The following is a 16580-nucleotide window of genomic DNA, read 5'->3' as shown; positions in this document are numbered from 1 at the left end:
GTGGTGCTTTTATTTTCCTTATTCAAACCTCATGAATGATGAATGGCTTCCATTTCCATTTTAGTATTCAAAATATTTTAAATTATAAAGCTATACCACACTGATTGATATTGATTACTATCCTGTGGGACAAAAATCCAAACCAAAAGTAAATAGACTACTTATGTTTTCACTTTTGCGTATCTTATTTAAGTATTGGTAACAATTATTCAAACATTGAAAGCTGCTAAAATAGATTTTTGGCTTCAAATTATTGGTAACCATCTCTTAATTAAAATAGTTGGTAGTCATAACATTTAGAAAATTTGGAATTTTCTTCTAATAAGGTCTCTTTACGCAACCTGGTTTTAAATAAAAGTGCCACGCGTACCACCAAAGGAAAGGTACTTTGATGAATAAAGCTATAGCTTTTAGCCATAATAAATAATAACATTGAAATTGAAGCAGAAATATATGAATAGAATTGCATTGAATTGAATTGAACCCAATGCTCCCTCCACTTCTATAGTGCAGGAATATTGGGAAGCAATTTCTTTTTCTGTTCACCTTTCTTGGGCATCTTATCCATTATGGTTACACGTTAGTTTCATTTATTTAGATAACATACTAAAATAAGTTCCAAGATATTTATCATTTAACCTTTATTGTGTGGATTACATCATTATTTCTTTAGGCATGGGCAAATGGCTAATTATTGATATTATTTTACTTAATTTAATTTCAATTATGAAAAATAATTGAATTTACCTATACTGCTATATATACGAGATAGATAGACACTGTAAAACGTGTTTAAGGTTAAAAAGATGTGTTTATATTATATTATTGTGTTTCTTTCAAGAATGCATCCATGACCATGATATATTAATATTATTGGCCATTGCTTAGTTATATATTTATTTAATATTACGTGAATGATATGGTATCCAACACAAGTACGCAGTGGAATTCCAACGCTAATGTACAACCATAGCTTTTTTATCTTATAGGGAAAATATTCTATATCATAAAAACCATTCATGTTATTTAATTAGCCGTATTTGAGAAATTTCCTTAAATTTATTAAAAGGTATTTCCACCTTTAAGTTCAATACGCTAGGAATATCCCTTCAATAATTTTTGGATTTATATCACATTAAAGGGTAATAATAATGTTATTTTTATTTTTAATAACATGATTTTATATATAATTTTTTTATATTATATTTTTAGATGAATTATAATAATAAAAAGAAATGATATTATTAAATAAAAATAATGGAAAAACATAAAAAGAACATGATAGCCAATTATTAAAACATTTTATTTAATATTCAATGCTACAATTATGTTTGTTCCTATGAATTTGTGGTCTAGTTATTTATTTATAATTTATTAAGTAATTTAGATTGATAGAAAAAAAGGTTGCTTCACTGATGAGTCATGAGTTAAATGATATCCATTTTTTTTTCTATCAACAATTATATAAATATTCAAATGATTTAAGGGAACCAACTCATACATTATTTATAAATTTTATATGCTTAGAAAGGTAATAATTCATGCTAATAAGAATTACTTATACGCAACATCCACAAAAGCTACCAAAGACACGAAATGCTAGGAGCTTAGCCGCAAAGTTAAACATAAAAAAAATTAATCTGTGGGTTAATTAACTTAACTTTGTTCAGAAGCATATGCAGGGATATTCTCGTAATTTCCGTTTTAAAAAAAAATAAAGAAATAGACTACTGAATCGAATCTACTTGGCCCATGAGAAGAAGCGTGGCGAATCTACGTACCGTTCCACGTTTGACAAATCTACCCTTCACTCGAACCCCGAAATTCCATAAAAAGTAGATTTTCGGGGTTATCCGTAGGGGTATAACGGAAATTTCACCTTGCGCCCACTGACTTGTATATAAACCGCGTCGTAGTTAAGCTCCCTGGAAGTACTTACGCAGAATTCGTTGCAATTTGCAAAGCAAGGAAAAATAAGAGAGAGAGAGAGAGAGAGAGAGAGAGAGAGAAAGTTAGAGAGAGAAACAAACCCTAATTTTGTTACTGTTGCTGTTGTTGTTCTTCTTCTTCTGCAAAGGAATCCCAATTCAGACCCAATTTGAAGGCTTTAGGATTCAATTAGGGAAATTTGAGAACCCTAAATTCGTTCCCGAAAACGGCGTTTGAAGATGATTGTGAGCCAGAACATGGTAGCGGAAGCGGAGATTATCTGTAAGCAGAGTATTCCGATGCTGGACATGAAGTATCATCTGTGCGTGACGCAAGAACAAAACGTTAAGATTGAGGTCTCACCAACCTCTCCTTCTGTCCCCATATTTGGTCAAGTACGCTTTTTTTTGTTCCCTTCTCAATTCCATTCTACACATACTTATCCCTTTAAATCCCTCAGAATAAAAATTAGGTTTTTTGTTTCAATTGGGATACGTGCTTTGGTTAAGGAATCTGGTGTTTCCTTTTATTTGTTGCGCCTCTTAATTTTCTGGGATGTTTGTTTCGTTGATTATTCTGTATTAAGTATTCTGGAGTTAGCTGTGAATTTGCGTTAGTTAATAGTTAATTATCAAATCTGAAATCGGTATTATGAATATGATGATGTTTTTATCTTATTTCAATTGGTGGATGTGGTGAAGTTCAGTGTTTTGCAGAGATTTGTGAACCCGAATTTTGGGATATAGTGTTTTACTAAATACTAATCGAGCCCCAAAATAAAATGGCTGAAAATTTTAATCACTTTATGCTGGTAGGCTCTATGAGCTTTAGTGATCAGGCTTATGTTCTGTTTGTTTCACCGTTTTTGTGTTGATGTTCTAACTGAGTATTGTATTTGTGTTAGGGTGCATGCTCTGAGGTTCAAGATTCCATTTTGGAGACTCCTGTGATTGAGTTTGTTCCAAATGTGCGTTCTGGTAGCTTTGCAGAGATTGGACCACGCATATCTATGGATGATGAACACATTAGGATAGATGATCTAGCTGGCCACCTTGGATTTGTGTTCAAGTGTCCAATACCGAGTGCATTTTATGCAGTTTTTGATGGGCATGGAGGGCCTGAAGCAGCTGCTTTTGTTAAGAGGAATGCTATGAGGTTATTTTTTGAAGATGCTCATATGCTTCAATCATATGACACCGATTCACTTTTTCTGAAGAAATTGGAAGACACTCATCGGAGAGCTTTTATACGGGCAGACCTCGCCTTGGCTGATGAACAGAGTGTTAGTAGTTCATGTGGGACTACAGCATTGACTGCCCTTATACTTGGAAATCATTTGCTGGTTGCCAATGCTGGAGACTGTCGAGCAGTTCTTTGCAGGAGAGGTACAGCTGTAGAGATGTCTCAAGATCATAGGCCAAGTTATTTGCCGGAAAGGAGGAGAGTGGAGGAATTGGGGGCCTTCATTGATGATGGATATCTTAATGGCTATCTTTCGGTAACTCGTGCCCTGGGTGATTGGGACTTCAAGTTTCCACTTGGTATTGCATCCCCTCTTATAGCAGAGCCAGATGTTCAACTGGTTACTTTGACCGAAGAGGATGAGTTCTTAATCATTGGGTGTGACGGGATCTGGGATGTTATGTCCAGCCAAGTTGCCGTTAGCCTTGTTCGTCGCGGATTAAGAAGGCATGACGACCCACAGCAAAGTGCCCGGGAACTGGTGAAGGAAGCATTGCGCCTAAATACATCAGACAATCTCACTGTGATTGTCATATGCTTGTCCCCTGTACAAAGCATTGTTGAGTCATGTTCTTCGCCCTGGAGAAGAAGATTCAAGGCTTGTAACCTGTCTGAAGAGACCCGAAATAGATTGAAAAGCTTGTCAGATTAAAAAGTGGGATTGTAAATTGCAATTCTAATGATTCAGAAATGTTCCTTTCATTTGAAGATTAATCTGTTTTTTAGGCTTTCAGAGTTAAAAAAAAAGAAAAGAAAAAAAAGAAAAAGGCAACCAGCAGTTTTGTAGGGATAGAAAGGGATATTTGGTGGAGTTAGGGGGGAGACCTATTTAATTGGGAGTTGTTCTGATTTTCCAGTTTATGTTGGTACATGAAGAGACAAGTGTAACTAATTTTGGCGGAGTAGGAAGGGTCCCTCGTCATCGTTGTTTTGATTTTTTAGCCCCTTGCCTTGTTAATGCTTTTTGGTGTAAATAAGATATGAGCTAGACTTATCATCATTCAGCAATGCTTTGCTCTTTGTAGTTTTGCATGAAAACCCCATTCTTACATTCTTACATTCTTACATTATTATCTAGCATATCACCTTGAATGGCGATTTATTTGACACGTGTTATAGTTTCGAATCTTGGTTGTGTTATTATTTGAACCTTTTATTGCTGTATGTATGTATGTATGTTTAATGGTGGGGCTAACCTAGCATGGAGGAAATATCATCCTTTGGCACTCTATGATGATAATATGATTAACCAATCCCTCATCCTATCTTTTCTGAGGATATTTTCTTGGTCATGTGTATAAAATATAATCAAAAGGATCATGTGTGTAGCAAATGCAACCAATTGTGATTCATATGTTGTCCGTTTGTATTGTAAGGAAGGTGTGGGTAGCACTGCATAACCTTTGCTAAGGTAAGGTAAGGTGTATAAGGCCGTTATTTCCTTATTATCCATTTATTATAGTAGCCCCTCTCTACACTTCTAAATCCAAATGAATGGTTTAGCTTTATTAACAACACAACTAAATTTTCACTTACCTAATTACCTTACCTTAGTCAGTAGTATTAACTTTGTAATTCGCCTGCTACAACTTCTAATTCTCATTTTATTCCTTTTATTATAATCTATATAAGAGTGGCGTATTGTAATTTGTGAGTCCAAGCTTTGCCTTTAAAAAAGCACAGCCACCAAACAGAATATTTCAAAGGAAACATTATCATTATCATCAACGGTCCAAAATAGCTGCCACCAAATAATACATAATAAATAATCAGAAAACCCCGAAAATGAAGGGCCGAGATCGAATCAAACACTAATTTCTTTTGTTTTGTGTTTCACTGTGTTGTGTTTGTGTTAGGTTAATAGGTTCAGAGAAAGAGGAGGAGAGAAAGTGCGGTGAGTCGAAAAAGAGAAGAGAAGAAAAATGGCTATGGCGAACTTGGCGAGGAGAAAGGGTTACCTGCTTGCGACGAAGAGCGTGTCATCGGAGACGCTTAGATACTCTCTCTCGCTCTCTTCGTTCATTAGGTCGAGAGGATTCGCCTCTGGATCTGACGAAAACGACGTCGTCGTCATCGGAGGTGGCCCCGGCGGCTACGTCGCTGCCATCAAGGCGGCTCAGCTCGGTCTCAAGACCACTTGCATCGAGAAGCGCGGCGCCCTCGGTGGCACCTGCCTCAACGTTGGATGCATCCCTTCCAAGGTCCTTCCTTTCCATTTCGATTCCTCTTCTTCCTTCGCAATCAATGAACTTTCGATTGCTTCCCCAATTCTATTATAATTTTCATTGCTTTCTCGGAATTGATTGCAAGTGTGCTCATTAGTCACATTCTATTTTACTTCTGCTCTGCTTTAGATTTGTATGTTGCGTTATTTTTACACCTGCTTGTGTGAACGAGTTAATTTGATTCATTAAGATCATAGTTAAGGTGTAAGCATTCATAGGAACTGGATTATCAACCTTACAAAATCAGTTTCGTAGATAGCTTAAGGCGAACTAGAAAGGTTGTAATACTTTGTTGAGGTTTTAATTTGCTTCCATGTGTAGTTCAAGAATACTTGTGGTTATGGATGTGGTATAATTTCTAACCAATCTACTCGTTTATGGTTCCTTCATATCTTGGTGTAGGCGCTCTTGCATTCTTCCCACATGTACCATGAGGCCCAACATGCATTTGCCAACCATGGGATCAAGTTCTCCTCTGTTGAGGTTGATTTGGCAGCCATGATGGCTCAAAAAGATAAAGCTGTTTCTAATCTTACCCGGGGTATTGAAGGTTTGTTCAAGAAAAACAAGGTGAGCTATGTCAAAGGATATGGTAAATTTGTTTCGCCCTCTGAAGTATCAGTGGAAACCCTTGATGGAGGGAATACTGTCGTGAAGGGCAAGCATATCATAATTGCCACCGGTTCGGACGTGAAATCTCTGCCTGGTGTTACGATTGATGAAAAGAAAATTGTATCATCTACAGGAGCTCTTGCTTTAACTGAAATCCCCAAGAAACTTGTGGTCATTGGGGCTGGCTATATTGGCCTAGAGATGGGATCGGTATGGGGCCGAATTGGATCCGAGGTGACTGTTGTGGAGTTTGCACCGGATATTGTTCCATCCATGGATGGGGAAGTTCGCAAGCAGTTTCAACGTTCTCTTGAGAAGCAAGGCATGAAGTTCATGCTGAAAACTAAGGTGGTTGGAGTTGATACTTCTGGGGATGGCGTGAAGCTGACCCTTGAACCAGCTGCCGGTGGTGAACAGACCACGCTTGAAGCAGATGTTGTTCTTGTATCTGCTGGCAGGACTCCATTCACTGCTGGACTTGCGTTAGACAAGATAGGAGTGGAAACAGACAAGATAGGGCGTATTTTGGTAAACGAAAGATTTGCCACAAATGTTTCAGGTGTGTATGCAATTGGAGATGTAATTCCAGGCCCCATGTTGGCACATAAGGCAGAAGAAGATGGAGTTGCTTGTGTTGAGTACATAGCTGGTAAGGTTGGCCATGTGGACTATGACAAGGTCCCTGGTGTTGTCTATACAAACCCAGAGGTCGCATCTGTTGGGAAGACAGAGGAACAGGTAAAGGAACTCGGTGTTGAGTACCGTGTTGGGAAGTTCCCTTTCATGGCTAACAGCAGGGCTAAGGCAATCGATAATGCTGAAGGATTGGTAAAAATATTGGCCGAAAAGGAGACAGACAAGATATTAGGAGTGCATATTATGGCACCCAATGCAGGAGAGCTCATCCACGAAGCAGCAATAGCATTGCAGTATGATGCATCGAGTGAGGACATCGCACGTGTTTGCCATGCACATCCAACAATGAGTGAGGCTGTGAAAGAAGCCGCCATGGCCACCTATGACAAGCCAATTCACATTTGAAAAGCCATTAGCTTCAAAATTCATGTTTTTATTTTTTTTTCCCAAGAATTTTACAATGACTTGGAGATGATACCGTCTTGTTTGTTAAAATCAGATTCAGGTGTTCAAAATACGAATTAGCTCTCTTTACTTCCATGCATAATAAGAGGAATGGTTGTGCTGTTTTATCCTTGAGTAATACATCTATACTCTTCTGCTTGGAGCAGTAATGTAATTTCTATTTTTAATTCAACAACATCACTGACCTTTTTCTCTTTTATAAGATATTTTCATCTACCCGTCCGTTCCTTCTTCCGATTTGCTTCTGTTGTCAGTGAATCCAGACTCTCAGAAGAGTGCATAAAATGTCTTGTCATAAAAGTGGCCGAAAATTGAACCATTTAACAACTAAATTCCATGGTGGTTTTATTTATCAAAGGAATTCAAACAAGCAGAGGTAAAAACTGGCAAAATTTTGTATGGGTTTCGGCTATTTTGTTGCTATGAAGAGATGGCCAATGGAGAAACCAACCATCAAGAACTATTGTATGAAGTTAACATTAAACTCTTACAGGATTCAAATTGAATGTACATGTTTTCATCCGAGAATAAGTGCATTGCAGAAACATTGGGATTGGGGGTTGGTTACTTGGCTCTACACACAATATTTAAAGAAGATACTTAAAAGTTAAGGCTATAAATGAATTTACTAGTCTTTTAATAAAAACAAGAGATTCGTTAAGTGCATGTCTTGCATCAGTTGGAAGAGTCTGATCCTTGTTAAATAAAATGGCCATGCCCCAATTAATGATCATAGATCTTACTCTTTGGAGATCAAGACTTTCCCAGTTCCCAGGAACAATAGCCCCTGGAAAAACAACTCCCAATTGAACCATACTTCAAAGATAGGAATTCTATACTAATTCCATCATTCATATAGCTCCTCTCGCATATCTGGCCGCTTCCTGGCTTGCAAAGCCAGTCTTGCATCTCTCTCCCTCTCAAACTCACGGTAATCTGTTCGCTGCAAGAAGGAGACCTTATCTAGATACTGGTCTGAACTCCTCTTGTAAGCATCAAGCTCCCCTTCCAGTTTATTTTCTTCCTTAAACTCTCCCCAGTCCATTTTGGTCTTATCAAGTACACTGAGCTTTTGCTTCTTCTTGATTTGTTCAAGGACAGCATCCACTGCAGAAGGTGCAGCAATTTTGGCTCTTTCCATTGCCTCCTTTGAGTCAAAATCTAAGAGTTTCTTTACTTCAATGTCTTGACCAGCAAAGTCCCGAACCTCAGTAATCTGTGAAAGGAAACAGATGAACAAACAGTAACGGGTCATGCAATTGGCACTGGTAAAATAAATAATTTTGGAACTACATATAAGACATACAATTAAAGCCAGAATTATTTCAAAGGCTTCATGCTATAATTCAGGGATGTTAATATATAAATCCTTAAAACTTTCGAAATTTAGAACATGAGGAAATAAATCAATGCACAATCCCTTAAGTCTTCTATGTGTTTCCCCCTACTTTTGGGCCAAATGAGAATGTGCTTACCACAAGTTTTCCCCTGCCAGAGGAAGAAGCAGCGGCATCATCTTTCACTGCTGCAAGAGCAGTAGCAGCAAGCTTCTTGGCTTCATCACTTGTATTGCGCTGCTCCACTACAGTCCCATTACAGGAAGCAGCTTGCCCAACAGATTCAGTTGCCTTTGGTGCTAACCCCAGATATGACAAACAATTCTGTGTTCGAAGTTATTAAATTTGGACGTTATTAAACTCACGCTAACAACAGCTAAAAGAGCTTTATCTAGAAATCCCATGGTTCATAGAGAGAAAGCAACAGTAAGGTCTTACAAAAGCTCCCTTCTTTGCAGTTCTTTTTGGAGTGGAATTAGACTTGCTTGTAAAACTTCTGAGGATATCATTGGATACTCCTTTCTTCATTTGTCCCCACATGGCATCAACTTGAGCTTTTATTTCTATCAAGACAAGGACGACATTAGGGAATTTGTCATTACAATCATCAAATCTCTAAAATCATCGAGACAGCCATCCCGAGGAAAACATAGGTTTTAAACACGCAGATGAAAACATAAATGCCGAAATCCATACTTGTATCATCCTGCTGTGTTTCCAGGCTTGTCCCTGGAACAGATTCTTTGACAAACTCAGCAGAATTTGGATCTGAAACACGAAAAATTAAGCTGTTATCCAAAGGTAAATCCATCTTATATCCACAGATACAGACTACAACTCTACAAGGCATGCTCCTTGAGCCACAAAACTACAGATTTTCACTCGTAAAATTTGATGAGCTGCTTACATTAACACAATTCGAATTTTCCGGAACAAGGACTTATAAAAACGTGTATATCCATCCAATCACAAAGTACTTACCTTCACCTTTCCCCAAAAGTGTAAGCAATCAATGCAAATAAAAACGAGCCTACAGCTAGAATTCAAACCATGGCAGCATCCACCAAGAGCAAACCAAAACTACAATGGCCATATCAAAAAGAAAAAAAAGGTAAAATTTGTTTATAAATAGGGGTTTTACACCTGCATTAGCACCTTACATACTTAGTTCGAGTCTCACCCCTACCACAACACCCCCCTAAAAAAACTTTTTAAATATATAAAAAAACTAATCAATAATCACATATTGAGTGTGTAATGAAATCAGCCAAATGAATAAATAATGTGTTAGAATCCGATTGAGGCATAGATTCTAAATCCATATTTCAAAGTTTATCCTTTATGAAAAGCAGAAGAGAAAGCATACACGCACGCTGCGAGAGAGGGTTTTACCATCGGAGCTCATCGCTGCTGCGAATTGAAATCGAGGAAGCTAAGGATTTGGCTGTGTTGAGACTTCAACGAAAAAAGCACTGCCTCAAATCTTTTTGCCCTTGCTAATTGTATTTTGTTTTTTCAACGTTCAATCTTTATGTTAATAAAAGAAAGAAAGAAATACACTAATTACATTGGTTTTTTTAAATGGTTATTTATATGGATTTTTTATTTTAATAAATAAATTAATTATAATAATTATGAAAATAAATATTTTTTTATTTTATTTATAGTGTAAACGAGATAATTTTGGGATTTGGATCCTCTAAAGTTTGAAGTTCACTTTAGAGAATAAAGTATGATCTTCTATCCTTAAATAGTTTCTCTTTCATATTTATTCTTGGTCCTACCTATGAAATCAATGGTGAGAGATCACACTTTACTCTCTAAAGTGAAATTCAAACTTTAGAAGATCCAAATCCATAATTTTGTATGTTTCTCGTTTACAGTATAAATAAGATATAAATATATATTATTAATATTTTTTATTATTTTTAAAAATTATATTTAATTATTTATAAATACATATATCTCATTTATAGTATAAACGAGATATATGTTATCTCATTTACACTGTAAACGCGATAAAAGAGGAGTATTTATTTCAATAAATATTTTTTAAATTATTTATTTCGATAATTATTATATTTATTTAATTTATAAAAATAAAAAATCCCTATATATAGGGTTAACGTAAAATATGATTATTTTTGCTTTTTACTGATGTAACGTTATATAGTTAAATATACGTGTAAAATTTTTACTGATATTGTATCAAAATTAAATTCATATATAAAGTCACCTTAGTATTTGCCTATTTGCCACACACTAATTTGTTTTTTATATTAGGGTGGTAATTGTGTTTTTCTAAAATGTGAAATTATTTAATTAGAGAAATAGAAATTATTTTTTTAAATAATAACTATCTTGAACAACATGAACAACTACCAATCAAATAAAAATACATTATACTCTAATTTAATATTACTAATTAAATTTACTTTTTTAATCCTATTAATTCACATTGTTTACATATTGTTCAAAAATATTGTTAGTTACATATACTTTTTTTTTTTAAAAAAGATCAAAAATTACAATATTATGTATGAGAAAGTATAGGGAGTCAATGATCTAAGGGTACAATGTGTACAATGAAGGTTTAGAAAGTATTAAAGATATGATTATTAGTGTTATATTGTCCTGTCAAGTTACGTTTTTGGGATGAGTGGTTTCAGGACATGGTATTAGAGAAAGTTCAGGAGTTCGAACTTTGGTGAATCCAAAATTATGTATATCACTACTTCTGCCTTTTGTATCCCAAGAAAAAAAACCCCGAAATTTGTTCAAATGATTTATCCAGCGTTTGCCGTTGGGTTTGGAGGGTTAGGGTTTTTTAATCGCAATTTCTGGTTTTGAAACTCCTCCGAATTGATTGAATCCTAATTATCTTTATGATGTTCATATCTCGATTAGGAAGAGCTACTGTATACCCATTTGCATCTGCAACCCAAAAATGCCACCTTTTTCTTTTCCTACGCTCACACTTGATCTCAACCACTTCCCAACCAGTATCGTGCCTCACAGATAAGTGTGAATTCTCCCAAGAATCTCCTCTCAAATTATTCAGCAAGGTTCGTTTCAATTCCATCAGACCCAGCAAGGCCGATTCAACCATCGCATTTTTCAGAACCCACGGTTTCTCAGATGCCCAAATCACCAAAATAACAACTAGGGTACCGGCTTTCCTACGCTGTAACCCTAACAAAAGGATTTTACCAAAGTTACAATTTTTAGCCTCCAAAGGTGCTTCTAACTCTGACATTCTCCGAATTGTAACTGGCTACCCTGAATTACTACTTCTTGGCCTCAAGAACGGTATAGTTCCTGCTTTTGATTTGATTAATAGGTTCTTATCCTCTGATGAAAAAACCATGAATTGTGTAATTTCATCCCCTGCATCCATGGGTCACTTCTATGTAAGCAAGAATGTGAAATTGCTTCTTGATGAGGGCTTAACTCATTCCCAAATTAAGCGCTTGTTTCAATGCAGGCCTTCTGTATTAGCCTCTTCTACTTTGTGGAAAACTGTGGCAGAAGTGAAGAAATTAGGGGTTGATCCTTCTTTGATGAATTTCAGTGTGGCATTGATGGCTAAGAAGGCTGTGGCGAAATCCGGGTGGGATGCCAAAGTTGAAGCCTGTAAGACTTGGGGCTGGTCGGAGGAACAATTTTCCGATGTGTTTAGGAAGCATCCGCAGATTATGCTTCGGTCCGAGAAGAAAATCATAGCAGTCATGAGCTTTTGGGTTGGTAAGCTTGGTTGGGATCCTTCGTTGCTGTGCGTGGCGCCGGTAATCTTTGGATTGAGCTTGGAAGAAAGGATTATTCCAAGGGCTTTGGTTGTGCAGTATCTTCTCTCCAAAGGTTTGATGAAGAAGGATGCTAGCTTAGCTACACCATTTTTTGTGACTCACAAGAAGTTCCTGGAAAGATATGTGACACGTTTTGAGAAGCATCATTCATCTCAGCTATTAAAGCTATTACATAGCAAAACATGTTAGCATTTGATTGAACTGTGTCATTTGTTCGGTTAGAATCTTTGTAGACCTTGGCACAGTTGTAGACTCTTGATAATGGTGATGTAAGAGTTGCAGATTTGCAGTGATTCATTGTTTTAAAATTTTTATGTGAAATGAAGTGATTAGTGCCTTTGTAATGAATTTGGAGAAAGGTTAGCCTTGTTACATAACAAAGCCCCATCATATGTCTTTCTACCCTGTATATAAACACTCTCTGTTTTTCTTACCAATGCTGGAATTATCTTTCGCATCTTCTGAACCAAGATCTTTAATATAACTTTATAAACACAACTCACCGTATTAATCGGCTTAAGGTTCTTGATTTTTTTTAGCTCTGATAAATTTTGGTGCCAAAACCACTTAAGTAATATTTGCTTCCCTACGTAAAACAGCTAATTGAAAGAATCCTATTATGACTGCATTGTACTCCCACCAACATTCTTCCAATACTTCTTAATGAAATTCATATTATATCCATTATTGCCTGGTATTTTAGTTGATTCACAATCCCAAACTGCATCCTTAATTTTCTCATTAGACGTCATCCATTCCAACTCTGCTGCCTCCTTCTCATTTATCCGGTTAACCAGCCCATCACGGAATCTTATCACCGACAAGGTCTCCTAATGATATAAATTCTTATAAAAGTCTGTGATAGCAACCTTAATCCTTATTTGATTTCTCACTATCCTCCCATAAATCAGTAAGGACTCAACCCGATTGTTTCTCCTTCGAGCTGAGGATAGATTGTGAAAATAGCGGGTGTTTCTATCCATCTCCTTGGCATGCCTGGATCGCGACATCTGCTTTCAATGTAACTCTTTTCTGATATACCATTTTTTACAAGAGCTCACCAGTGCCCTCCTTCTTACTTCCACAGTTCCATCAACAACCTCATTGCTAATCATATAATCTACTTTCTTTATTTCTTCTTCAAACTTCATCATTTTCATATTCATGTCCCAAAAATTCTCTTTATGCCATTTACCCAACGGAATCGTCAAAACCTTCTGCTTGTTAATGAACTGTACGTCACCCAAATTCCTCCACTCCTCCTTCACCATCTTCAAGATACCCTCATGAGTAAACCAAGCATCTAGACTCCGAAAAAGTTTTGATCCCCCTCCCAATCTTGTGATATCCACAATCAATGGTCAGTGGTCTGATAAACCTCTCGGACCTCCTCTAAGCCTTGTTTTGAGAAACTCTTCCAACCACTTCAAACTAACCAGAACTCTATCAATGCAGCTACACGATTGACCCCTAAACTATGTGAACATACGATCAGCAAGTGCAAGGTCCAAAAGTTCCATATCCTGAATCCAAGATTTAAACTCAGTTGCAGTCACCGTTAAAGTGGTAGCTCCTTTCCTTTCTTCCACTTGAACAACCTCGTTAAAGTACCCCAAATAATAAAAAGGTACTTGACAAAGTCTAGATAAAAAGCTCAACTCTTCCCACACGACAAGCTTCTCTTCTCTTTGGTGCACACCATACACTAAACAGAAAGCACACTTAAAATTATTTTTTAGCACCACGTCATCTACACACAACCATCTCTCCCCTTTATAACAGTTGCTCCTCGGAAAAATCGTTTCATCCCACATCAACAACAGCCTATCGGAAGCACCTTCCGACCCCACGTACTCCCATCCTACCACATTATTTTTCTACAGTTGCACTACATCATATTTGGTTATTACCTCTTTCTTTGTCTCTATTAAATCTAGCATATTCGACTGAAATTTTCACCTAAAACTCTTTACCATACTCAATTTTCCAACTCCCCCAAACCCTTAACATTCCAAGAACTAAAAATAATTTTAAACCAATTGTACACACCTTTTTGCGATTTTTCGACCGACTTCTTCTTGCCTTTTCCTTCTGTTTAGTTTGTTTTCTCTTTTGCGCAATTGCGTCATTCTATGCTTGGAGTATAGCCATAATATCATCTTTCTCATTATAATAAACTGCTCCAGATTTTACTGCCAACTCTCATGGCTTCCTGTTTTCTTGCATTTCATCATCTCATTTGGTTTCAGAAGATTCAGTCTCAGCTTCGCTACCTTCAAATATTCTTGCATCTTCCAAGTTCTCTGCAACCCCCTCCCCCCCCCCCCCCCGTCTCACCAATCCCTCCCTCCACCATATCAAGTCGTCCTTGTGTTACATCTACCTCTTGCCAATCATCTTTTATCTCATTAGCCAATTCAACATTTTCTAAACAACCTAGACAACTTTCCTTTTGAATGTTCATCCTCATTATTCCTTACCCGAACTCCTGCACGATACCCTTCTCCCATATGCCTTCAATAGCATCATAAGCATCGTACTCAGCTGCAAAACCCACTCCCAATCTGTCTTCTACCGAAGTTCCGGTTGCCCGCAGAGAATTAGCGTCAATAGCACCGCGTCCGCCCCTCCTACTATTGCTATTAATTTCCACCTCAGCCACCATCGCAGTCCTACCATAATCCCAGGATTCAGGTCTATCCGAATTAGCATTCTCATTACTTACTGCAAAACCCGATTGATCAGACCTCAGCACACCATAATTGATTGACCTAACTGTTGTTCTTGCTGCTTTCAAATTTAAAAAATCGTTTCTCCACTCATTCAATTTCTTATGTTGAATTACAATTTTACCCTATCGTTGATCCTCCTCCTTAACCGTCGTTGCCATTAAATATGCTGCTGCATCCCATTCCAACAGCTGTGTATTACTGCTATTACCACCCTCGTGATTTTCAGGATCTCCGATAACACATTTTCCTCCCATAGAGAACCTGTTAGTGCCTCCCAACGCATCCTTCATCACACAAGGCAGTAAGCCATCGACTTCAGTTCCCGCTTCCTTTACGAACACATCGAATCCAACTGTGCCTACAGTAATGTGTACCCATTTATGAATGACCTCGAACATGCATGTGTCAATCTGCACTCGTCTAACACTAAATGACTGACATGATTTTATTGCATCGTCACAATTTACCACCTCACTCCATTGTTCACCGATTATACAGAACGTAGCTTCTGACCAAGCATGTAACGGTACTCCAAAGCACTCGAGCCACACCCTTCTAGTTTCGCATCGTTCATTCTCCTCCCACCTCCATACCCTATGAAAAAACTTCAACAGGCCGTTCCCGTTAAGTACGAGCGACGCTTCCATACTGCAAATGCTATCAAAGGTAAGTAAGGTTTTGTATGCCCCATCTCACAAATCTTAACCATATGAGGCCACTTCTTACGAGCTGTCGCGTTCAACAAACCAAAGTCTATAGCTGTCATCATGGTACCGATAACACTTTTCTGTAACCAGCTCAAAAAAAATATTTTTTTTATTTTTAACAAAGAAAGAAAATAAACAACCTTTTTTTAAATATACAAAAAATTTAATTTTGATGTACTGGTAGTGTAAAATATTTTACACACTTGTACAATTAGATTCATTCTTTTGAACGACTATTCATATAGTCAAGGTAAAATATGGTTATTTTTTATTTTTTACTTATGTGACGTTATATAATTAGATACACGTGTAAAATTTTTATTGATACTGCATCAAAATTAAATTCATATACAAATCCACTTTAGCATTTGCCTATTTGGCTCACATAAATTTGTTTTTTGATATTGGAATGGTAATGGTATTTTTTTTTAAATATGGACGGTTGAAGTATTATTCTTAAATGTAAAATCGATTAATTAGATAAGTAAAAAATTAGACCATTTGATTTGTAGAGATACAGAAATCGAACCGTCCAATTTCTGAGAGGTACACCTTCCACAATTTTAAAAAACTAGAATGAGATCCGCGCGATGCGCAGGGCGGTAAATTAATGATAGTATATAATAAATATTAAAAATTGTTATGTTTTGTAGAATTAAATTAGATATGTGTAAATTGAAGTTAAATTTGAAAGATGTTTTATTTAAAATAATTTGTAGTACAAAATATTTGAATGTTGGATCTCCACAACATGGCTTTCAACACGATGTTTCCTAAAATTATTATTATTTTGTTAATAACTATATATGTAAATGAAAAATTAATTGTTTGTATACTTTTTTACTCTTTAAGTATCAAAATTTCATTCTTCGTATTTTTGTGGGTTTTT

General features: G+C 36.6%; 4 protein-coding genes across 6 annotated transcripts; 3 read left to right on the top strand and 1 right to left on the bottom strand.

Moving 5' to 3' along the window:
* Nucleotides 1–1926: 1926 nt before the first annotated feature.
* Nucleotides 1927–4209, top strand: LOC107639594 (Protein phosphatase 2C family protein). The gene is made up of 2 exons (XM_016343143.3): nucleotides 1927–2324; nucleotides 2834–4209. The coding sequence occupies exons 1-2, from the start codon at nucleotides 2169–2171 to the stop codon at nucleotides 3821–3823; spliced, it is 1146 nt and encodes a 381-aa protein (XP_016198629.1). The 5' UTR covers nucleotides 1927–2168; the 3' UTR covers nucleotides 3824–4209.
* Nucleotides 4210–4498: 289 nt separating this feature from the next.
* On the top strand, nucleotides 4499–7306 carry MTLPD2 (lipoamide dehydrogenase 2). 3 transcript variants are annotated; one of them, XM_088502100.1, is made up of 3 exons: nucleotides 4499–4587; nucleotides 5028–5372; nucleotides 5799–7306. In XM_088502100.1, exons 2-3 carry the CDS (start codon nucleotides 5094–5096, stop codon nucleotides 7047–7049), a joined length of 1530 nt encoding a protein of 509 aa, XP_088358226.1. In that variant the 5' UTR covers nucleotides 4499–4587; nucleotides 5028–5093; the 3' UTR covers nucleotides 7050–7306. The 3 variants fall into 3 exon arrangements, with proteins under 3 accessions (XP_088358226.1, XP_088358227.1, XP_016198615.1); XM_088502101.1 differs by having other exon boundaries at nucleotides 4502–4582; XM_016343129.3 differs by lacking the exon at nucleotides 4499–4587 and having other exon boundaries at nucleotides 4654–5372.
* Nucleotides 7307–7521: 215 nt separating this feature from the next.
* Nucleotides 7522–10015, bottom strand: LOC107639570 (uncharacterized). The gene is made up of 5 exons (XM_016343112.3): nucleotides 9839–10015; nucleotides 9143–9214; nucleotides 8885–9009; nucleotides 8585–8770; nucleotides 7522–8325 (listed from the first exon to the last, which is right to left on the bottom strand). Exons 1-5 carry the CDS (start codon nucleotides 9849–9851, stop codon nucleotides 7957–7959), a joined length of 765 nt encoding a protein of 254 aa, XP_016198598.1. The 5' UTR covers nucleotides 9852–10015; the 3' UTR covers nucleotides 7522–7956.
* A 1190-nt stretch (nucleotides 10016–11205) lies between these two features.
* LOC107639552 (transcription termination factor MTERF15, mitochondrial) lies at nucleotides 11206–12661 on the top strand. The gene has a single exon (XM_016343090.3). It carries the CDS (start codon nucleotides 11332–11334, stop codon nucleotides 12439–12441), a length of 1110 nt encoding a protein of 369 aa, XP_016198576.1. The 5' UTR covers nucleotides 11206–11331; the 3' UTR covers nucleotides 12442–12661.
* Nucleotides 12662–16580: the final 3919 nt, after the last annotated feature.

The sequence above is a fragment of the Arachis ipaensis genome, chromosome B1, assembly GCF_059453495.1.
Source record: "Arachis ipaensis isolate K30076 ecotype BB chromosome B1, ASM5945349v1, whole genome shotgun sequence".
Taxonomy (NCBI): Eukaryota; Viridiplantae; Streptophyta; class Magnoliopsida; order Fabales; family Fabaceae; genus Arachis; species Arachis ipaensis.
This window is presented reverse-complemented; position numbering and strand designations above follow the sequence as displayed.